Source organism: Phyllostomus discolor, chromosome 10 (assembly GCF_004126475.2).
Source record: "Phyllostomus discolor isolate MPI-MPIP mPhyDis1 chromosome 10, mPhyDis1.pri.v3, whole genome shotgun sequence".
Lineage (NCBI taxonomy): Eukaryota > Metazoa > Chordata > Mammalia > Chiroptera > Phyllostomidae > Phyllostomus > Phyllostomus discolor.
In genome coordinates, this window is record NC_040912.2 from 10,016,007 (window position 1) to 10,039,968 (window position 23,962).

The 23,962-nt window shown below is 47.8% G+C and overlaps 1 protein-coding gene across 2 annotated transcripts in view; it reads right to left on the reverse strand.

The window, feature by feature from the left end:
• CHN2 (chimerin 2) overlaps positions 1–23,962 on the reverse strand; it is a 256,940-nt gene that overhangs the window by 12,489 nt on the left and 220,489 nt on the right. For both annotated transcript variants that reach the window (XM_028525720.2, XM_036010453.1), the window contains 3 exons: positions 20,446–20,523; positions 4,368–4,452; positions 308–481 (listed from right to left, as the gene is read on the reverse strand). In XM_028525720.2, coding sequence (XP_028381521.1) covers positions 308–481; positions 4,368–4,452; positions 20,446–20,523 — 337 coding nt within the window. The remainder of the gene's footprint in view (positions 1–307; positions 482–4,367; positions 4,453–20,445; positions 20,524–23,962) is intronic.

Here is a 23,962-nt window from a genome sequence, read left to right on the forward strand (position 1 = left end):
GCATACTATAGTGTGAATTTCTGGAAGGTGAGAACCGTGACTTCTATATTCTGAATGTGTGGCACATAAGAAATGCTTAGCGAGGCTGTGTTGGATGCGTGCACGAATGCATCACATACATGAATGGCTTATGCATGAAGCAGAAAGAGATTTCGTTTGTGCGGGTGTGCACGCACATGCACGCTCGTGCACCTGTGCGGGCCACTTTCCCATCATCTATAGTGGAAAGGCAATTTAGCAACCATCAGCCAGTTTCCTTGGCAACTGTAACCATAAAATCAGTGTAATTAGGGAGTCTTTTGCAAACCTCGTGCTTCGATTTCCCGAATGCAGATGTCCACCACCATGGGCCTCTGGGTGTTGTGAGCCTTCACCAGGGTCGTGAGGTCGCAGCAGTACACCTTCTTGATCCTCTTGAGGTCGGGCTGACAGTCGTTGGGGACGTGCTTGGAACACTGTTTGTGCACGTTCAATCCGCAGTCTAGAGACAGAAAAGCCACATGAGACCCGCCCGGCCCTTTTGCCGAAGCTCAACACAAACCATACGTCACCAAAAGTAGACGTGAAAACACCCAGGGGTTTGCCGTATCTCCGGCAGCATCCATCCCACTCAGAGAGGGTCCTCTCCCCAAGGTGAGTGTGACCTCTGTCTTTACTCGTGCAATGCTTACACAATTGTGTTGTTCTCATTAAGCTCTCTCTGCTGCCGGACTGTAACCTTACCGAGATGGTTTTGGTGATTAGCCAGGTTGTTGGTATGCTTTTTTTCCCTTTGGGGACTGGAACCTTTGTGTCCAGAGGTGGGCTTCTGGGTGTGGATTCCCAGAGCTAGTCGTGGCTCACGAAGGTCACCTAGGACGTTTGTTGGGTTGTTTCCCTTAAGTCCTCGATGCCGCGCTCATGGGGGACGAGATTTCTCTCTCCGGGTGACCCGTGATCATGGGCCTCTTCTTGCCCTTCCCTGGGGAGAGGCCCACAATTCCCTCTCCCCTCCTCCTCGTGGGCACTCGGGCTAGGCCGTTTTCCCTCTACTTGTCTTATTTCGACACCTGTGAGTGGAAATGATATCTAACTGCTGGCGAGTGGACACCAGCGGGAGCTCCTGAGGGTTTACAATGTCGAACAATGCCATGTAACGTGATGAGTCAAGTCATTATTTATAAAGCTCCCGTCCAGGCCCAGGGCTGGAAGGTGCTCCAGGGTTCAGGGAACACATGGTAAGCACCATGGAGCCCCGGCGGCCACTGGGATCCGCTGATGGAATTTCTCGCACAGTAACAGGGCACCGTCTACGTTCCAGGAGGTGAAAATTCAATGCTGCAGTTGTTCAAAGTTTATGTGCTGCCTGTTCACAGTGCCTTCTCATGTGCCTTGTTTTTCTATGTGTAAAGATACCAATAATAACCATAGGTATGCTGGTAGACTCGTAAATGTATCCTGCACACACGATAAATACTACAATCAGGTGCTTCACAAGAAAGCACTTAACCACGCCAAAGATGTGAGAGGATCTCAACTTTTGTAAAATCACCAAAAAATGATTTTTGAAACTCATTAGATGATTTTTATGTGATGGTAATGGCTGAGTTCCCTCTGTATGTCCTCCTTCCACAGGAAATCCAGTTCTAAGTTGTCTTAGCTTCATCAACATGTGAACTTCGCCAAAGCTCAAACACAACTGCAGTAATATTTTGGCGGATCTATTTTGTAGATATAAATTTGGGCCACTGAACTAAATAGAATTGGCTGGTTTTCTTGTTTGGACGCTGTTTTTTATAAAAGAAGCATTGGACCCTCTTTTATACAATGAGGATAAGAGTGGCACCTCCCCCTAGGGTTGTCGTGAGGACCAGGTCAGTTACTATGCGTCAGGTCTGAGGTGTGATGGACAGCACGTGAGAATTCAATCAGAGAAATAGCCAACATGGTGGTAGACAGTACAATGATGTCCGCTTAGCTGTTCTTGAGTTATCTCATTATTTTTTACTATATTTCTACCAACTTCATTTAAGACAACTTTTAAAAATTGGGGTAAAATGCATATAACAGGGTGTTCGCCATTTCAACCACTTTTTAAGCAGACAGTTCAGTGGTATTAAGTACCTTGACACTGTGTGCACACATTATCTGTGTCTCCAAATCTTTGTCATCTCCCAAAACTGAAATTCTGCGGCCACGAAACACTAACTCCCAGGCCCTTCTTCCCCTAGCCCCTGGTAACCACGTTCTACCCTCTCTCTCTGAATCGGACCCTTTAGAGACCTCACGTCAGTGGAATCACACAGTCTTTGACCTTTTCTGACTTACTTGTTCGACTTAGCATAATGTCCTTCAGGTTCATGCCTATTATAACCTATGACGGAATGTCCTCTAACGTTCCACTGTATGGACACACCACATCTTGTTTCCCCTCCCACCCACTGGTGGGCACCTGGGCTGTGTCCACCTCTGGGCTATTGAGGAAAAGGCTGCTTGGAACACGGGTGTGCAAATACCTGTTTGAACGGCCACTTTCAGTTCTTGGGGGGACATACCCAGAAGTGAAAATGCTGGATTATATAAATCATTCTATTTTAAATGTCCTTAGAGACTTTATTTTAAGATAGGAAGCAACAGTGTGTTTACGTTGAATTAAATACTGACATTTTAGTAAAATGAAGATGTTTCAGAACAGAAACATTCAGGCTTTGAAAAGTCATACAATTCCATATGCTACAAAGTATGCTTCTTTTAAAAATGTCTAAAATATGTGAAATATGGAGAGCTGACAGGCAATGATTATTCTTTTAACATTGGATGGTCAGTTTTCAGGTTTACTGCTGCTCAGAGGAAATACGAGGCTGCATGGTAGCCCTTGGAGATTACTAAGAGTATAGCCTCCTAATATGTTTTATTAAAAAAAAAATCCAAACCCTTTTATCCCAGAAAAAGTTGCTGTTCATAGCTCATCCAAATCACAGAGTTCTGTTTTCATAATATTGACTTTGGACCAATTTCTTGCTGAAATTGGATAATACCAACAATTAGGGATATTTTTGGTAGGTGTAATCAGGCGGGCTGAACCGATGACCACGGAGGATATTCTACCACTTTGCTCAGGGGTTGAGCTGGAGATAACTCTTGGCAACTCTTGGTCAGCAAGTCTTTTGCGTTAATCGGGTACCTGGAACGTTTGTGGGAAGGCTGCTTTGAGCCTCGTCTAGCGCTTGTCTCGTGGATGAGGCATGGGGGCAGGTAGAGTTAATGCCCTGATCCACACTAGCACCTGCTTGCCCCTTGCAGGCCTCACCACCAGTGGGTGGTTGCTGTAGCTACACAGTGGGAGCTAGGCTTTCCCTTTTGAGCAGAGAAAAGATTTAAGGTTCCATGATCCCGTGAACCAAAATGGGAAGCATGGGAAAACAGATCATGGCACCGTATTGCCATTAGCTTATTTTATTTTAAATGCTTCACGAGGCATCTGCTTTTAAATCACACCCCAGCAAGGAAAAAATCAGGCACGGTGTTGGTGGACACCCAACTGATGCATCACGGGACGCCATGCTTGCTCCCGGCCAGAACTGCTTGCCAGAAAAAGCATGGCAGGATGACGGAGGAAGCCCAGTTACACACTCGTTTGGCAATTCTTGGCTGTTTTGGTTCGATGCATCTTAACAAGATGCGTTGTGTGCTGTTAGCAATGGGCGTGTGCGTCCAGTTCTAGGTGGAAAAACACCCAGGGCTTCAAAATGCTTTGAAAATAGGTGACGGCAAATCAAGGTGTGAAGCTTTCACTGTTATCATCTGATGGCAGGAAAATACCGCCACGCACGGGCTCTGGAGTCCAGTCAACGTTCCACCACTACTACGTGGCCAAGGGCAATGGACGGTCCTCTGTAAGCCTCAGTTTCTGCATCTATTTAATGGGGAGAATAATTGCATCTCCCACAAGGTCTGCTGGTGAGGCCAACTGGTGTGGTCAATGGAATGTGCTTAGCTCGGTGCCTGGTGTGCGGTCAGTGTGACGGTGTTATTATTTTTGTGCCCTTTCTCCTGCAGTAAAGCGGGGATGGAAAGGAAATGTGGCTTTTCTATCTATGCAAGTCCATTGGAATTCATTTCTTTTTCTTTTAAGGAATCCTGCCTATTTTGGGAGGCAAGTAGGTGCCTATGGAAATGTATTTGCTTGGATTTTTCCTTCTCTTGTATAAACGTGAGCTATTCCTTTCCATTCTAGCAAATACCTAGAAAGATGCCTTGAACCTTCCAGGAGGCTAGGCTTTTGAGCGAATCTGGGCCTATTTCCCAGCTGTCTCGAGAGTCGCCCTCCAGCGAACATGGTGGTGTTTTGTATAAATGGAAAAGGACACGGGAAGTTTCAGGCCTACCTGAGCACCGGACCCCTTGGGCGATGAGCCCCCACATGAAGTTGGCGCAGTATTCACACCAGTGCGGGCCTCGGAATGTGTGCACCTGCGATCCAAAAAGAAGAAAAGTGTCAGAAAAGTCAGAGCCATCTGGAGGAGGGTGGCCTCAGACATGAAACAGACACATGAGGTTGAGACACAACGGCCTCAGCGGGAGCGAGTGTCCCTCGCTGGGTCTTTCCGTCCCCGTGAGGCAGAGCGGCAGACAGACTGGAGAAATCTGAGATGTGCTGTGGTCTTTGCAAACCCTGCACCACCACGGCCAGGGCCCGAGTCCGAAAGGAGCGTGGAGAAACGGTAGGATTACAGGGCCATGCCAGCTGCTGAAGAAGGAGACTCTCACCACCCCCAAACCAGGCCTGGTGTGGACAAACCCAAGGGAGCCCAGGCAGGTCCCTACAACCTGTACTTAGCTCAGTGAGTCCTGGAAGTCAGAACTCAGTTACTGTGTCCTTCTGACCAAGGTGGCCCCGTCTGTAGACACCCAGGCAGGTATAAATAAGACATGATTATGGGACAGTTGAAAAGTTCCCAGGTTCTTAGCCACTTCCAAAGAGTCATTAACAAAGTTGGGGAGTTGGCTGAAAATACAGGGTGTGTATTCAGGAAGCCCTGGTTGGCCTGTGGGTGTACAAGCTGGAAGATCCCTTCTGGCGGGCTGTGAAGGGCCAGTCTCAGTGGTGGGTGCCCCAGCTGGTTAAATATTTTAAATATCATGAAGTAAGGGTGGTCTCACCCCTAGTTATTCAGCTACAGGTCTTCCCAGGAAGGACTATGTATTAAGTCATAATTTCAAACAAAACAAAAATACATGTTCTCGAGCACCAGTGAGTTTCAAGAAGCAGAGCTAGTAAATTCCTTGACCACAAACATGGCCACAGTAAACTCAAACCCACTCAAATCTGTGTGGAAAATGCTTTGAATTTTCACAAAATTAAAATATCTTAAGACATTACATAAGGAATTTTAATGTTTCAAACCTCCATTAACAAATGAAAGAATGTAGACAATGTTGTGTTTTACAGACTGGGAGGCCTGTAGACTACTTTTATTTATGAAAAAAGTCAGGATGACAACTATGGTCACAACTGGAGAAGATGCTCATCAGAACCCTACTTAAAAAAAAAACAAAAAAAATCACTTTGAGACCTTTATTTATTTATATGTGCTAGCAATTGGGTATATATAAAGTAATAAATAAAACAGACTTAGTGCCCTCTTAATGGAACTCACAGATTCGAGAAGGCAGGGAAAGTAAGCTGGTTCATAAATCTAAAATAGCGCTTTACGACCATAGTTTCTATGCAATAAAACTAGGTTATAATAGCCTTTTGCTATTTCAGTTTATCACATGCACACTGCTCATTATACTGCTTGTGCTTTGAAAATCGATAGGGAAAAAACATCTCAGAATTGACTTTACTAAGATGGAGAATCACGCTGCAAGGAGATGACACAAAAGTGACAAAGCACTTCTAGGAGGAACGCCGAGAATCCACCCCAGGCAGCGTCTGTGTGTCACAGATCCAAAGGCCACGACTCAAGTTCACTCAGAGGCCCCCTCACATGAAACTTGGTATCAAAAGGATTCCTTAGTAGAGTGTCCCATTGAAAGCCAAACATTTGCTAAATTCAGCGGCAGTCAGAGGTTTCTTAGTATTTTACTAGAAATGCTCTAAAGAGATGGCCGGTTAACCATATTTATTGTTAATGAGCTATCCAAGTTATACACTCAGTTAAATAACATGTAAAATAATACAATCCTTCCCCCACAAAAAGAGGTATGAAAAGGATTGTCAAAGAAAAAAACTGAGGCTGGTACTAGGGAGAGACTAAGAGAAGTCCAGTGTCATCCAGAATGATCTGGAAGAACCTCCCTTGGAAGGGGACCTCAAGTCACTTGAAGGAAGGGAAGGAGCCAGTCTTGTTGGGCGGGGCGGGGGGGGGGTGCATTCCAGGCAGAAGGAACCTACAGAGGCCTCGCCGAAGCAAAAGCGCTGGGTGTGCCTGGGGAATGGGGAGGCCAGGGTGGCCGGGACACCAGAGTGCGGGGCGGCAGAACTGGGATGAAGGCGAAAGGAGGAAAGGCCCTTGAAGGCTTTATTAATGAGCGTGGATTCGGTTTTAATCTAGTTCCAAAAGGAAGTGTTTGAAGAACTTTTAGTAGGAAGGTGATTTTTAACAAATGATATTTTAATTCACAGTGGTAAAATGGATGGGAGAGGGTTAATGGTGGAAGATATTCAGAAGCTAGTTGGTAGTTTGTATCTGAGAAATAATAGAGGCCAAGATCAGGATGTGGAGGCAGATGGGTTTGAGACATATCTGGAGGATAGAATTGACGGGACTCGATCATAGAATAAATGTGGGTCTTTGAAGGAGAGAAGAATCAAGAAAGATGCCCAGATGCTAGCGTTAAAAAGTAGGTGGATGGTGATGACATTTGTGGAAATAGGGAAGATACTTTTTTAAAAAGATTTTATTTAGTTATTTTTGGAGAGAGGCGAAGGAAAAGGAGAAAGAGAGGGAAACATCAATGTGTGATTTGTGAAACATCGGTCCTAATGGGACTGATACAGACTGGGAGGCCTGTCACTCAGGCATGTGCCCTGGCCTGCCACTCAGGCATGTGCCCTGACTGGGAATTGAACCAGTGACCCTTTAGTTCACAGGTCCACACTCGATCCCCTGAACCATACCAGCCAGGGCAGGAAGACATTCTTTTAAGAAGAAAATTCAGAAGTTCAGTGTTGAACAGTTTAAGGTTAAACACCACTGATATTCCAAGTGTTCAGGTTAAGCAAAAATTCACACATAATTCAATAGCTCAGAGGAGGCACAAGGGCATTTATTTGGCCATCCGGACAAAAAAATGGTATTTAAAATCATGCAAATGGATAAAAACTATTAGGGATACAGAGAAGAAAACAAAGAAAACAGAACCCAGGCCCTTGGTGCTGTAACATTTAGAGAAAACCAAGAGAATAAAGTGTTTCAGAAGCCCAGAGGTGAAGAGTTTTAGGGAAGAAGTGGTCAGCCATATTGAATGCTGAAAAGAGGTCAAGTTAAATGTGGACTGAATATCGATGCAGACACAGGGAAGTCATTAGCAACCTTGGCCAAAGCAATCTCTCTGGATCTGTAGAGACAGAAGTCACACTCAAGCGAACTGAGGACTACACAGGAGGTGTGGAATGGAGAAATGTGAAGGCAAGTTCATCAAATGTGGCTGTAATACCCAGCATAGCAACCAGGTAGCTCCAGGCAGACATGGGGTTAAGAAAGGGTTTTCTAAAAATAAAAGATGGGAGACAGCAGGACATGTTGACTTGGGGATGGGATTGTGAGAGCAGTTAGAAGAGACCTGAGATGCAACAGAGAGAAAGAGAGAAGCAAAGAGTGGTGATATTGAAAAGCTGAGAGATGATGAGGTTTAGGGCCTATGAGAAAGCGATATTCAAAAAGAAAACACGTGAAATTTTTCCAGAATTAGTAAAAGATACAAAAGCTCCAGATTTAGAAAAGCTAAATGAATTTCAAACACAATAAATAAAAAATAATCTAACCTACAAGAATCATAGTGAAACTCTAGACTACCAAAAGACAAGCAAATTCCTAAAACAAGAGGCCTGCAAAAGGACAGCAATTAGAATGAAAACAGACTTCTCCTCAGCAAAAAGAGGCCAGTAGATTATGGGATAATTTCATCAAAGTGTTCAAGGGAGCTTACTGTCAACCTAACTTCTATACTTAGCTAATTAGCATTCAAGAACACGGGTGAAATAGAGTTTGTCTTCAGAAAGACTCTAAGAGTTTCCATTCACAGATACTCACTCAAAAGACATACTGAGGAATAACATATGTATTAGGAATTAAAGGTTGAAAATTAATAAGCTAAGTATATTATTTATGAAGTTAAAAATAACAGGACAAAACAAAAAAGATTTTACAGAATACAATGAAATAGAAAAAATAAAATAAAAAGGATAAAAAGCCTGAAAGGTGACTTTAAGTAAGACTTATAAAATAGGCAAAACATGGGCAAGATTGATCAGAAGAAAATGCACAAACGGTAGGAGAAGGCATAAGTGCAGCTGCAGTAAACACATCAAACAAAAACCTTGTGGCACTAACTTATTTCCACAAAATGAAATACTCACTTTTTCAAGAATATAAATGATCAAAAATGAGTCAAAATAATATAGAGAACCTAAATTAAATTGTACCCTTTAAATAATTAAGTTTGCACTAAAATATTAACCCTCAAATAGTCACTGATCCCAAATGACTTTTTAAGTTTTATCAAATTTTTAAGAATCAAATTATGGATAGCTAATACAGACTGCTACAGAGCAGAAGGGGGGAATTATGAAGCTAACACAATCTTGACTTAGAAACTGTACAAGAACAATATGTGATGGTAAAACTATAGGTCCATTTTAATTATGAATATAAACATAGAAACTCAGAAGAAAAAGATCCTGCTGAATGTAACATTATGTTTAAAAAGTGTCCTGGCCAAGGAGACTTTATTTCACGAATTTAAGGTAGTCAACATAACACTAGAATTTACTACAATACCACAACAAGAGAAATGATTTTAAAAATTAGAATACCAACAATCAAATACACCATTAATAAACGATGAATAAATTCAACATTTATTCACAAGAATAGTATTAACGTACTAGGAAGAGTGGGACCTCTCCTAAAAATAGTTTATTGAAGGCATCCATGTTATACCCATGATAAACTTCACATTTAAAGATGAAACATTAGGATAATTTCCCTTAAAGTCAGCAAAAATATAAGGCTGCCTGTTATACATGTTGCTTTTGCACATGATTCTACAGAGTTTCGCCAGCATGATCAAATAAGACAAAAAAAAAAAAGCCAATATATGACTGGAAGAAGAAACAAGGCCACCAAGTTTGCTTAATAAAAGAGCAACAGGAAGAAATCAGTAACATTGCTATACAGAAATAATGACATTTTATTAAATAGTAAAGATCAAAAACTCCATTTACAAGAGCAGTAAAATTCAAATAATTAGAAAATAAATAAATGACATTATGAACATAAGTAAGGGGACTTTCTATATTTATATATAGCAGTGGCCAATGTTATAAGTAGGTTAATTATCCTCCAGGTGAATCTAGTAACCTAATATAATTTCAACAAAAATTTCCATGGTGCTTTTTACAAAAGTTGACAAGAGGACCCTAAATTCCACATGGAAGGATGCAGCAGGGAAGAACAGCGATGATAATTTTGAGTAAGCAGAAGAATGCAGGAAAACACTTCTGAGCGTATTTAAGACTTCCGTAGTTACAAAGAGTAAAGCACCTCACGGGATGGACTAGCCAACCTGTGGTGTTGAGTGGGAAGGCCAGAAACCAGGTCTCACCTGTATGGAGATGGGGCCTATCTCCGAAGTGGCATTACACAGTAGTGGGGGAAAGGATGTTGGACAGATGAACTATTTTCTATTTTGTGCACTTGTCCACCCTCTCATTCATTATTCACTTATTTCTCCGACATTTACACACTGACTGCCCAATTTGAACCTGGCACTGTAGAAGTTCACAGGTATACAAAGTCAGTATAGGTCAGAGGGGCCCAGACCACCCTGCATTCAAGGGTTTCATCTACAAGAATAAATAGGTAACATAAATAGTTATCCTATCATAATATAATGGAGAGGACAACAAACTCTTCCAGGGACGACTGGGGAAAGTGATATTTGAACTGGGTTTTGAAGGATGGATAGGAGGTTCACCAGACTGGGAGAGACTGAGCTGCTGGGGAAGGGATGGTGTTGGCTAGGGGGGCAGAGTACGTGGGGGGAACATGCCGAAGAGACAGCAGCATAGCCAAACACCAGTGAACGTGGGCTTCGTTCTGAAAGACATTCTTTTCTTATAGGTCATGCGAAAAAAAATGGCCAGATTCTTCTCTGATACATCTCTAGTGCATAAGGAAACTGCATGGGAAATACCTCCATACGTTGCCATAAAAATAAAAATGCAATAGTTAGAAACTAGGGAAGTAGCTGACAATGTTTACTATACATCGGCAAAATAAAAACTGGCCCACAAAAAGGCCCAGGAAACAAAGGAGACACTAATCATAGATTCTCCTGAAATTTCACTTTTTGTCAGTATTTTAAAAATTATTAAATGTATCAAAATTGCCTTTAATGCTTATTTGCCCCACCCATATTTACCAACGTCCTTTCTCTCCAAAGTGTCCCCACTGCCGGGAATCTCGCTTCTCCAGCCACACACATGCAGGCAGACGCTTCTGAAGAGCAAATACCTCGAGTGTCCACACATTCCCACAGAAATCAAACAAGATGGGGGCCAAGGGGAACGTAAAGTTACTTAAACATTATTTTAGGCCGGCTGCCTAATTTCCTCTTTGTGACGGGCCTCTGTTTATTTTCACGGCTGATAGAGTGTTCGGGTTTCTCCTGGGCCTGCAAGGACAGCTGCTGAGCAGCAGCGCGCAGGCCGCTGCTGGGGCGCCTGCTCGGAGTTATGATGTCAGCTCTTCCAGTGAAATGCCCCGCACCTTGAAAAGTCACTATTAGCTTTTTCCATCCTCTGAGGTTTATTGATTTTCAAGAATACCTTTTCAGCAAAAAAAAAAAAAAAAAAAAAAAAAGAAGAAGAAGACAAAGAAAGAAAAAAAGAAAGAACATTTTGGAAACTCTAGGGCAGTACCTAAAATACCCTAGACAGGAAGAAAAATACCCCAGACAGGAAGCATGTCTGTCCAAGACTATTACACTGGGCATGGTCTGCCTGGAATTCGAAAACCACTCCAGAAAGAAAGAGATGATATTGCAGGAGATAAGGTATGTTTGACAAATAGCCCGGGAATGGCTGTTTTACAAAAACAAGAGCAAGAGGAATTGTCAAGAAAAAGCTCAGGCGTTTAGCGAGCATCTCCTGACTTGACCGGTCCTAAGTGGGCAGGATGCTATTTGTCTCACGTCTGCTGGGTCGGGAAGGCAGGAGTCCCTGGCGGTTTCATAACGAGTGTGTTTTCATGGGTCAGTGTCGATGCCTCTCAAGTGCACCACGAGCCTCAGCCCGGGTTCAAGACTGTAAGAAGGTGGAAGGGCTGTTTATGATGTGCTACAGTCAAGAGATGTTGCTTTTTCTTATCACGATACATCAGGGTTTCTCAGCCTTGGCACTGTTCACGTTTGGGGCTGGGTAAACCTCGTGCGCAGTGTCGCAGGGTGTTCAGCTGCGTCCTTGGCCTCTACCCACCGGATGCCGGAAGCACCCCTTGGCTGGAAACTCCACCAACGCCTGCAGACATTGTCCCCAGCGCCCCTGGGGACAAAGTGACCCTGGTAGAGAATCATTGATGGAAACTAAAACCATGTCACCTCAGTTTGTCATTTTATTATTTATATTCAAAATGAAAACGTTCTTCTTTCACTTTGATTTAAAAAGGACTCCGGGTCAAAGGCTGTTCTTTATATGCGTAGAGTGGGCGGCTGGCGGTGGCTGAAGTCACTTCCAGCTCCGAGGCACTGGCCCTGGGGGTCATCTGGTGAAGGCGACCAGCGCTCCCTGAGGAGAAGGAGAGCAGGAGGCCTGGCTGTGGCCAGTAGCTCCTGCCCTGCAGTCTCAGCAAAGGGTTTTTTCCTCTAATCCCAGAATCACGCGGCATTGAACTCACGTGAGAAATTAGGTTAAACTTGGGACTTTTTCCTCTTGCCAGATCAGATGAAATACTGACCTTGAAGTGAACCTTTTCAGATGTGGGAAAAAATGAGCCGAGGGGGAATCACTGGGTCTGTGACCGAACACTCCCGGCTTCCCCGAGGGGCCAGCTGAGCGGAGGTCGCAAGAGAGCCCGTTTCTCAGCCTCGGCACCCGGGACCCCCAGATTTGCCTATTCAGCAGCTGTTCTAGGACATTTAAAACAGAACTTGCAGCCCTGGCTGGCATAGCTCAGTGGATTGAGTGCAGGCTGCAAACCAAAGTGTCGCAGGTTCGATTCCCAGCCAGGGTACATGCCTGGGTTGCAGGCCACAGCCCCTAGCAACCATACATTGATGTTTCTCTCTCTATCTCCCTCCTTCCCTCTCTAAAAATAAAATAAAATCTTAAAAAAACCCAAACCAACAAACACCCCCCCCCCCCCCCCCCCCCAAGAATTTGCTTTCTAAAACATTGGCTGTCACATGGGGGAATTGCCCCATTACATAAAGTGACATCTTTGGGTAGTTAACTTTCTTTCAGGCATCAGTACCGGGTTTTTTTTGGCACTTCCCTGCTCAACCCCCGCCCCCCAGCCCCCTCCTCACGGTCTGATTTAAGCTTTCTCAGTCCTTGGCACTATTTGATACTGGGGCCAGATACCTCCCTATGGTGGGGGGCTGGCCTGGGCATTGCGGCATGTTTAGCAGAATCCCTAACTTCTACCAGATGCCACTCCGCAAAACCCAGCTATGAGACTCAGAAATGTCTCCAGACATTGCCGTATGTCCCCGGGGAGCAAACCCATGCTGGGTGGGAGCCACCCAATGGAGAAAGAGTTCCTATTCTCACGTCACCCCTGTCTGCCTTGTACCTGGCAGCGCCTGGCACATAACTGGCTCTCAGTCCATATTTGATGAATAAAAATTACGTGTCTAATAGTTTCCTCTTATTGGAACTGCCAAATACACCCAACTAATATGTACAGCAATCACTGGTACTTTTTGCCTCCCAACAAAACACAAAAGGACTGTTTCTTTGACTTAAAAATGCCAGAATAAGTCATTCAGTCATTTAGAATAGTTCCTTTGAGTTGTATGTTCTTTGGAATAGAGAAAGTCACTGTAAAATGAGTGACAACTAAGCACTTGAGATGGGTCAGACTTGTTCATCGATGATTTACGTTTGTAGGACGGCTGGACCAAGCCACTTCTCTGGGGTGTGGCTGAGGCAAGGCGCCCCCATTGGGTTTGCTATCAAAGCCTCTCCTCTTCGGCTGGTTTGTAAAGGATTTACAGTGGCAGTGTCCCTGTATTTACATCAAAACATGCCAAGGAGGCATGAGATCGGCCTGGAGTCAGACCCTGGCGGACAGAAGGCACTCACTCACCTACGTGAGAAACCTTGTCCAGAAGCTGTTTCTTCTCTCGCCCCAGACCCCTGCCATGAATGACATTCCGCAGGACGAGAGCACTGGGCTGCTGTTCTCCAGAGGGCCCATTTAAAGGTTGACCACCAGACTCATTCAGCTGCCATTTTCACGCACACGTCCTTTTCACATGGAGTGTGTACTACCCGAGGAGCAATAGTCAATCTCCGTGATCACAGAAGAAGGGGTTTATGAGGAAACCCGGTCGGTTTGTCGGGAAACAGGGTGATATTTAAAACTAATGATAATGCCGATAGCCTATCGGCGGAATGCAGAGCCTTGAGGAATGGGGTGGAGAATGGGGTGGAGAATGGGGTGGAGAACAAGAGGCTCAGATCTTGAGTCCAGGGCTCCCAGGTTTTAGTGGGGTTGGGGCATTGCTGGGGTAACAGCAGAAAAGAGCCATGAGGTGGGGGCAAGAGAAGCAACCAGGGTGGAGGGTGGAGAGTTTGCCAAAGACAAGCCTCACTTTCTTCCAGTTTTGCTGAGGGCTGGTCCTGGCTCCAAAATGGCAAAAACAGTGACAGAAACACTTTGCAAACTGTGGGACCGAAAGGATAGAGCGTCTTCCTTAGACCCGGACAGAGGCCAAGCTCCCCTGTGCTGCAGAATGCCTAGGCTGCAGACACTCATATGAGTAACCGTATCCAGGCTCAGAGTCGCTCCTTGATGTACTTCAAGCAGAACCCAAAGGAAAGGGTTAGGTTCTGATATGAAACTTTAAGGGGATTCTTCAAGACGGGGAGGAAAGTCTTATGGCAGACGTCTTCAGGCCATCTGCCCAGGAGGGGGTGTTTCTCTTACCCCCAGCCTGGGCACTGTCCATCCCCCCCACATTGCCCCAGCAGCATCCTGGCGTCCCTCAGCCGTGGGTTTACAGGGCTGACTTTCACGGCCAGCGTGAACCGAACACAGCAGATACTCGGTCCAAGTCAAGCTGTGCTGGTTCTCTCTCTGGAAGTTTGCGGCTGGGATTTGGGGGCTGGTTTGGTGCCATACAAAACCAGGGAGCTATCATCAGTCACATTCTGCGGACCATGTGGGCTCAGACGGTTTTGTGCAGGGAGAGGACATTGGGGCTGATGCCCGAGAGCGCAGAGCATGCTGAGAAACGGTGGGGAGGGGGAGGGGCAGGGAGAAGAGAAAGAGGAACGGGCCCAGGCACACTCCCAGTTCCTGTTTTCTCCCTGACTGAGTTCCCAGTGGTCCAGGGGGTCCGAGAGGCTCTCCTGCACAATAGCCTCGTGTTTAGCCTATGATAGTGTCCAGGGGTTCTGTTACTTGAAAACAAGGAGTTTCCGATAATTCTGGTGGTGGAGTCAGGCTCCAGGAGGACATAGATAAAAAATGCCACTTCTTCACAGCACTTGGGATCAGACACCGTACTTTCTTCATAAAGGCCACGTTTATTCCAGCCTGACTGGGAGTCTCTCGTTGTGTATCCAAGGTGAGGAAGCGTGCCTGTCCTTTGCGTTGTTCCAGATTTGTTTCTGTCCAAACAGCCCCTTCTGATTATTAAACAAAAGAAACAAAACAGAACCACAGCCATTTCTGAAGCTGGTTTCCACCTGTGCCGATGAGAGCAGGCCAATGGGCTTGCCCAATGGGAGGACGGTGGGCTGACACTCCCTTACAAGGTCAAGGGAAATGGGAAAAGGGAGGGGTTTGCATGTGGGAGGCAGAAACGCTCGTTCCACAGCCCATGCTCCATAGACTGATAAGAATGAAAACCAGGGACAGGCCCAGAAACCGTGAACGAGCCTGAAAAACCTGAGTGGGCGGTGGTAGTGCTGTCACACCTGGCACAGGTGTCACAGCGGTAGCACCAGGACACCCTCTCAGCCTCCTGAACTGGTCCTGCCCCCGGACCTGGTGGGGCGGGCAGGCATGTCAGAAGGAACATTGCTCCCTGAGACTCGTGCTCACAGGGGGCCCTGTGGGAACAGGATGCAGCTGGTGCGGCCCCCGGCTGTCCAGCATGAGGGACAGAAAAGGGTAAGGGCGGGCCATCATTGAGCTTTTATCTGGGCAGGGCCACTTTTGAGAGGAACAAGGAAGCTGGAACAAGAGGAGCAAACCGGGGCTGCGTCTGTCCCCACCTCAGGTCCCGCACGTGCAAGGTCCTGAGCTGGGCTGGCCGTGCAGCCAGACCCTCCGGCCAGATGGGGGATGGGAGCTGGCCCAATGCACTTTGACAGGGTCACCATCTCTCTGGCACAGCCTGGTGACCCTGGCAAGGGCCCGCTGCCTGGAGGACTCAAGTACAGCTAACACGAGCGCCACAAGCCACGGGCAGGACAACTGTGGGGCGTGGAGATGGGGAGGTGGGCAGGGCCGAGAGCTATCTGCTGCACACGCTGCCAGAGGATACGGACCCAAGCCTGCTCTGGGGGAGGGGCCCGCTCCAGACACTGGGGTGTCTGCAGGAAGTAAAACAGACAAAATCCCCCCTCACCCTTCCCCAGGGCTTGGGGTGTTTCCATACGGTTAGAGGGGGGGCAAACACACAAGTACACGTGTCCAGTGTCAGGGGTCAGTGCTGTGGGGAAAAGGAAGGTTGGCTGGGGGCTGGGGGCTGGGAGAGGGGTGGACGGGAGGTAGGAGGGGCAAGGAAGAGGATGGTCAGAGTCGGGAACACAGCAGAAGGTGGGGTACTGTGGTTGGCTCTTCAACCTTCAGAGCTTTCTGGACCCCTGCTCTCCATCTGTAGCCCATACAGGGAGAGAAGGGTGTCCCTGCAGAGCCTGGGGGAGGGAGGGAATCTGGTAGGAGGAGCCAGTGGGGTACACACGCGTGCAGAACAGGGAAGGCTGAAAACAGGAGTGGGCAGAGCAGAGAACACGCCGAGGGTCATGGGGCCTCCAGGAGCGGACCGCCCCGGCTGATCGTAGAGATGCGGCGTGAGCACCTCCGACTCCCACGTGGGGGCCTCCCTGCACCCTGTTCCCTCTCCGCTCGTTTCCGACTCCAAGCTTCCCCTCCTGCCGTCTGCATCACCTAGAATGCTCTTTCGCTTCTCTACTACATGTGGTTAACGAGACAGGAGGAAAGAGATGACAGAGAAAAGGAAGGCATGTCAAAGTGAGGATAGAAAACAAGACATACAGAGACAGCGAAAGCTAAACATGAAAACGCAAGAGAACTGAGACACAAACGGATGAATAATACAATGATGATAGAAGCTAAACTTACTGGGGCCCGGGCCCATAAGAGATGTACTGGTATACTTTAAACTTCACCACACTCCCATTTTGCAGATGAGGAAACTGAGACTGGGAGAATGAAGCTCTTGGCCAAAGATCAAGTTGCGGCCAGCGCATGAGACTGGCCACAGCTACCCCATCACTGTGCTAAGTGGAGGGGAAGGACAGTTTTCCAGATTTGGGGGGCCCTGGGGCCTGCTGGCCAGAATATTTCTAGTGCTGTGCCACGAGGAGTTACTAGGGCAGACCATCTAAAAGCAAGCTGTTCCATTTATAGGAGAGGGCCTCGTTAAATCAGTTCGTTAAATCAACTAGATAAACAGAGATGCAGATGTAGTGGGGAGTTAAGTAATGGAGTGGTTTTTCTCTTTAAGAAACAGTTTTCGCTTCAGAGAGGAGCCTGTTAATCTCATCATTACCTTAACCAACTCCTTTTCGCCCCTAGGATGTGCCAGTAACCCCAGAGAACTCAGGATTAAAATAGCAACCACTGCATCTGCATCATACGGTGTGGAAAAGTACATAATTATTGCACAAAATGAGGTGAATTGGAATTTGCGCCCAAAAGCTTTTGTTTCCTGAGCAGAACTTGGCCTTTTCCTAGACACGCTTCCCAGAGTGGGGACCGTAGACGCACTCTCGGGGGCAGTGACCCGGCCTTTCTGCGGGGGCAGAGGGTGGTTCTGCCCTGCACCTGCCCTGGGCGGAGTTTCTACTCACCCCTCCTCCGAGGGTACCTGGCGAGAGCCAGGAGTCGGCTCTTTAGCAGGGGAGGCAGTCTTGACTGGGGCCAAAAAGTCTTGTTGTGTGTGAGGCATTCGGATGGGCTGGCAGCTTGGAACCTCTGGTCAGAGGCCTCTGGGCCAGAGTACAGACAGGGCTTAGCCAGGCTTGGTTGCTTATGAGCAGGACAGTGTGATTGTCTGTATCTTTTACTGAACACTTTATGCCATGCACAAAATACTCTTGAATAATAATAATACCCCAAATCACAAATTGAGAAAGTTCTAGAATAAAACCTATCAGAAGTCAACATAAATAAAACCTTTGTATTTTTCTGCCTTTATTTCACACTGTGTCCAAGCAGACAGTAGGGGCCTTTGAGAAGTGTTTTCTTTCTTTGGTTTCGTTCAGTGGCATGTTACTAAAAACCTCGGCTTTCAAAGAAAGTTTTCTTCCAAAGACAGTGTGTGTGTGTGTCTGTGTGTGTGGTGAAGAGAGGCTGAATGGGGGTGGGATGGGCAAGGGGTGGCAGGGGGCTCCCCCCTCCAGCTCCAGTTCCAGCCACTCCTCCTTAAGGACAGTGGTGCCAGCAGGACCATTGAGAGCCAAGGACAGCAGCTCAAGGGTCTGCTCAAAGGTGTCTGTTTAAAACGCGGAGGAGAAAGGCTGCTGTCTGGCTGGGGTGCCCTCTCCAGCAGGGTCTGCGCCCTGCTCTTCCTTCCCTCCACGGCTGCGAGTCAGAACGGGCACGTGGAGCAGATGCTGACGTCGGCAGCGAACATTTAAAAAGCGGTTGGTGTTTTTCAGTGATACACGGTTAATATAGGTCACGTTAGCAACAGGGCTGTTTAAGAAAATAAGATTCAACTATATATTTTTTACACAACTCTCTTTTTTAAAGATTTTATTTATTTATTTATTTATTTAAATTTTTTAAAACTATTTTATTTATTTATTTTTAGAGAGGGAAGGGAGGGAGAGAGAGAGAGAGAGAGAGATCAATGTGCGGTTGCTGGAGGTTATGGCCTGCAACCCAGGAATGTACCCTGGCTGGGAATCGAACCTGGGACACTTTGGTTCCCAGCCCACGCTCCATCCACTGAGCTACGCCAGCCAGGGCTAGATTTTATTTATTTTTTAGAGAGAGGGGAAGGGAGGGAAGAGAGGGAGAGAAACATCACTATGCAAAAGAAACACCGGTCGGTTGCCTGTCACATACTTCCCAACGGGGGACCTGTCCTGTACCCAGACACGTGTCCTGACTGGGACCTACTGGTTTGCAGGCAGGTGCTCATCCACTGAGCCACACCAGCCAGAGCAGATTCAACCACCTTTTGTTTAAAATGTAATTTCCCACTTCTAAATCTAAGGCTAAAACACTGAAATTAGTTTTGAATGTATCAATCAACTCTCTCTCCCCCCCCCCCCACACACACATACACACATTTGAGAGAGAGAGGCTGTCTTAATTGTATCTTAAAACCAGAAGAACTGGAATTTTGGGGAGGAAGAAAAAGAATTTAAAAGTTCAAGAAGACCCATCCTTCCAGCCACAACACTGTATCCGCAGGATGCAAAAGATCAGGACTTCTGCCCCAAGTCAGAAAAATACATGCTTGAGGCAAAGACATTACTAAGGGTGAAGACAGAAAACAGGAAAGAAAAAAAAATTAAGACCTTTTATGCCCCAAATTAGACCTGTCGCTGTTCGGTGGTGGGAGAAATGTCAAGAGCCATGTAATGCAATTCTTCATCCTCACTCTAAATATGGAGGGCTGAAATATTCCATTCTTCAGTTCAATTATAGCATGCAAATGCCTGAGCTGCTTCCCTTCTAAAAACAGAAGCGAGCCAAGCGGACCAAACTAACACGAATGTATGCTTCATAGACACACGTTTGTCCTCACGATGGACCAGAAAGCAACAGAACAAAACGGGGTTCCCTGGCCGGCTCTGACAAGGGGCCACCCTGGTTTCCCCAGTCCCTTGGGCTACTGGCTCGAAGGGAAAGGAGGGTTTAGAAAAAGAAGGCAGTGCACAGTGTGCTGCTCCTGCCTCCCCTTCCCACCCTGGCTCTCCACGCCCTCCGGCTTCCACACTGTCAGCCCGTCTGCTGGGGTCAGACCTCTGTCTCCATCCCGTCTCTCCTGCGCGGAGAAGGCTCTCAGGCCAGGCAACTGGGCACCGGCCTCTCCTCCCAGCCGTGCTTGGAAAACCCATTAGGGCAAAGGAAATAAGCCGTCATTTTCTGACCGTGGTTTTTTTTTTTTTTGCAGGCCGTGTCTACCAGGGCTCATCTGAAATGAAGATAGCAGTCTTTCCAGTCTATAAATACACATGGGAAAAGCCACTAAAACTCCCACCAACTTTCCATATCTTTTTGTTTGGTCTGGTGAGTGGGGTCAAGGCGGTGACCCGGGGGGCTGTGGCAAGGTGGCCCCACGGGGCGCCCCCTGCTCCCTGCTCCCTGTGCATAAACAAAAGCAACTGGATGGTGTCGCCTGCCATCATTTGCTTTCACAGCTGTCTACACATGAACCAAAGGCGTTAGCATCCCTGAAAACAAAAGACAAAACCCAGAATGTGAAACGGCTGACTGTTTCCCCTGCTCGGAGGCAGCGACAGTCGAACTGCCGCCCTGCGTGGAAAAGTACTGCCCAGCAATGCCAGGAGGTCTCCAAATGGCACAGACTGGATATGCTCTGTTTTCTTCCCCTGGACCTGGGAATCTGAGGCAGAAGGGGGTCCCATTCTCCAGAACTCCATGACTCTACACATATAGGTGTTTCTAAGCATCAGCATCAAGCAAACGGCTTTCTGAGGTCCCCAGTGTGGTCTGATCCAAAGCACGTTGCTACAGATGGAATTTGCCATCTCGTTCCCTTACAGTCAGAGACCAGCTCACACTGCACTTGCCCGCCTGCCCCCGGAGAACAGAAGGAAGAAGGCGGAGGTTTGCTTACCTTAAAGTTGTGTGTCTTCTCATAGTTGAAGTGGTTGTCGTTGTGCGTGAGGGCGGCCCTCCTGACCAGGGAGGAGATCTGTGGACAGGCAAAGAGTTTGAGAGGGGGCCAAAGAAAGCCACCTTTGAGTCCCACCTTCACCCCCAAGGCCACGGCCAGCAGCTCCTGGCGTTTCCTGCCCGGCTTAGGCTTCCGGACCGCTGCACACTTTTTCTCATTTTCCAGCCACAGCTCCTCCGAGAACATAGTGTGCCCTGCAGAGCCCGGGGAGCTCCGGCTGCCAGGTTTGGGGAACCGCGGCTAATAACGGCTGAGGGCTAACGTTCGGCAGCAGATTCGAGGCAGCTGCGACCGTCCTGCCTGCAGAGGCCTCAGGCATGTGACCTGGAAGGGCCGGCTGGAGTGACGGAGGGGGCTCTGCCTCTGAATAAGGACAGGCCTGTTCTGTGCTCTTTCTTAAGGCCGACGTGTGCCTGGAACAATAGCGCACATTCACGGCACAGCGGCCTCCAGATGCTGTCGCCAGTCAGCCACTGAGGGATCAGCGGCGGAGGCAGGGGCAGGCGGCTCTGGTCCCCCTGCCCCAGCACATTGCCCAGGAGCGATCCCTCCTGCTCGCTGGCAGGTTTCACACACACACACACACACAGCCAGCTCCGATGTTCAAAGCCTGAGGCTGCATCCCGTTATTTTGGGGCTCCAATCCCTACCCTGGGCTGAACTCCAGCACATGAAACCTTTAAACCCTGACGATTGCTTAATCGTACAGGGATCAAGCCCGAGTCTTCTTTTTAAAATCTGCCCCAGCACTTGAAAGTTCAATTTTCATTCATGTGCATGCCTTAAATTAGAACAGAGCACCACCACGTGGGGCACGGAAGGGCGCAGCGGCGGGGTGAAGGCGTCGCAGACCTGGGAAGGCTTCTGACCCTTAGCCTAAGGGCAAAAAGACAGAGAGGAGGAGTAAGGGTGTCTTCCCGAACCTTCACCGCTAGCAAATCAAGAGACCTTCCGAGGCCGAACTGTTCTGCGTAAGAACAGATTCTGTGACCTGAACAAGGCTTCGTGGTTTTCGAATCTGGTAAAATATCTCTTTAACTGGAAAGTGGGACCAAGGGTCTCCTTTTCCTTTTGGTATATGGGTGCTTGAACACAAGGAGGCTTAGTATTTTCTCTTGTGTCCAGGCCTTTACTTATAACAAGTCATTTCTTATTTCTATCGGTGACAGCGATTTCTTTGTCCGATATCTGCGCGATAGAATTTCCCCAAACACCAGACACATTCAGGCTCGGGAAGGAGCTGCATACATGCTTCGCCGAAGGCGTCTTTCTACCGGGGACCGGCAGGGTGGGCGGTGAGGGAGCCTCGTGGTGGGTGACCCCAGATCACCCTCCTTGTAGAGGAGAAATGACTACAAAGGTCTCTTGGTGAACACTTCCCTCCTTATTAACTCCGCCGCACACAGCTCTTCCTCCACCGGCCTTCTCGCGGACAGCGCCTCGGTCCCCCTCACACCCCCGCAGTGACTCATACATATGCATTCTTATACACAGGGATGGTTCACACTACGGCCGGCTGTTGTCTGTCTAACAAACTTTTCTATTTGACCCATTTTTTTCCATCTAAACATGCATTAGATGAAGCACATTTCCCTACATGCTCTGTTTGAATCAGGGATTCTCAATTTTGGAACTGGGGACGTTTGGGGCCGGTTCATTCTTTGTCGTGGGGGGCTGTGCATGATAGGAGGTTCAGCGGTACCCCCAGCCTCTGCTCACTGCATGCCATTTAGCCCCCCAACCGTGACCATCCAAATGCTCCACAGGCATTGCAAAACCTCGGGTACAATTGCCCCGGCTAAGCCTGCCTGGGTGGAAGGGATGACACAGATATTTACAGCCTGCTTCCCGTGGGCTGGCCATTGGACGAAGCGCACTGCCTCTCCTGACTCAGTCCAGACCTGTCGCCCTGGGAGGCAGGGACCGTTAGAATTACCCCCCTTTACAGAGGCCGAGACGGGAACTGAGGGCCTCAGTGCCCTGCCCCAGGTGACCCAGTTGGTGCGAGGTCGAGCTGAGGTCAGAGCTTACACTCCTCCAGCTCCCATCTAGAATGAGTTTCTTCATTTTTTTTACTGTGATAAAATACACACAACATAGCATTCACTATTTTAACCATTTTAAAGCGTACAGTTCAGCAAATCCGTGGCACTAGGCGCATCCACAATGTCCTGCTGTCCTTACCAGTGTCTAGATCAAAACCATCTCCACCAGTAACACCTGATACCCATTAAACGGCCGTTCACCACTCCTTCCCCTCTCCCTCCAGCCCCTGCCGACCCCCGATCTGCTTCCTGTCTCTGGATGCGCCTCTTCTGAATACGCCGTAATAAATGCGGTCATACAACAAATGGCTGTTTGTGGCTGTTTGTATCTGTCCGGCTCCTTTCCCTTTCTGTGTTTTCAAGGTTCACCCATGCTGTAACAGGTGTCAGTGCTTCTCGGGTTTTTACTGCTGCATGACAATCCATTGCATGGATAGGACACATTTTGCTCACCCATTCTTCAGTCGACAGACATCTGGGTTGTTTTCACCTTTTGTAAGTCGTGCTGCGGAGAACATTTTGGAACAAGTTTTTGTCTGCACACCTGTGTTCAGTTCTTTGGGGTGTGCACGCCATGTATGCTTTTAACCACCTTCGAAACTGCCTCTTGTCCAAACAACGTTTGTGTTAAAAAACGTCCAGGGGTCGGATGCCGGAATTATTCTCTTGCCCTTTGCCGCCCTGTTAACAGCCCACAAGGCTGGTGTTCCCTGGTCCAGTTTTTAAGGAGGGGACTTCTGTTCTCCCGGGCACCTCTTCCAAAGCAGGCCCTGCTTAGGATACTTTTGGAAGAAAGTGGGGCTATAAATACATGGTGAAATAACCTCACCGCTTCCCTTCTCCTTATTTATAAATAAGGTTTGGGATTCTATTTTCTGTGGCTTCTCACTGTCCTTCTGTCGCTGATTCAGATCCTGAGTCCAAGAAGGAAAGCAGGTAACACGAAGGCAGGGCAAGGTGGCCGGCCGAAGACCAGCAGGGGAGGAAGGGTCAGTGGGCGGGAGGACACGGGCAGCAAGGCCCGACGGGGGGCCACATGCACGTCGAGTGCCTAGGAAAAAGAGGTGGCAGGAGCAGAAGGAATAGCTTCCCCCTGCACTGACAGCATAACCTCGTGCCCGAGCCAAGGGGGACCTCGGAGGCCCATTAACCGTGGCCTCTTCTCTACCTGGGTCAGGCAGGCCCGTGGCTGGGGGTCCAGACACTCTGCCTTATTAGTGCCCATTTCCAGAAAAGGGGACCGACCACCCATCTGCCATTCAAGTCAACGCCAGGTCTGGGTTTCAGGGAGGACTCACTGAGAATGTCTTCCTCAGTCTCTGGGAGGGGTCGCCCCACTATCCCCACCCCAGTCCTCGTGCTCCTGGGGGCCGGCTCCCTTCTCTGCCTCTTGCGTCAGGGGCCCACTCGGG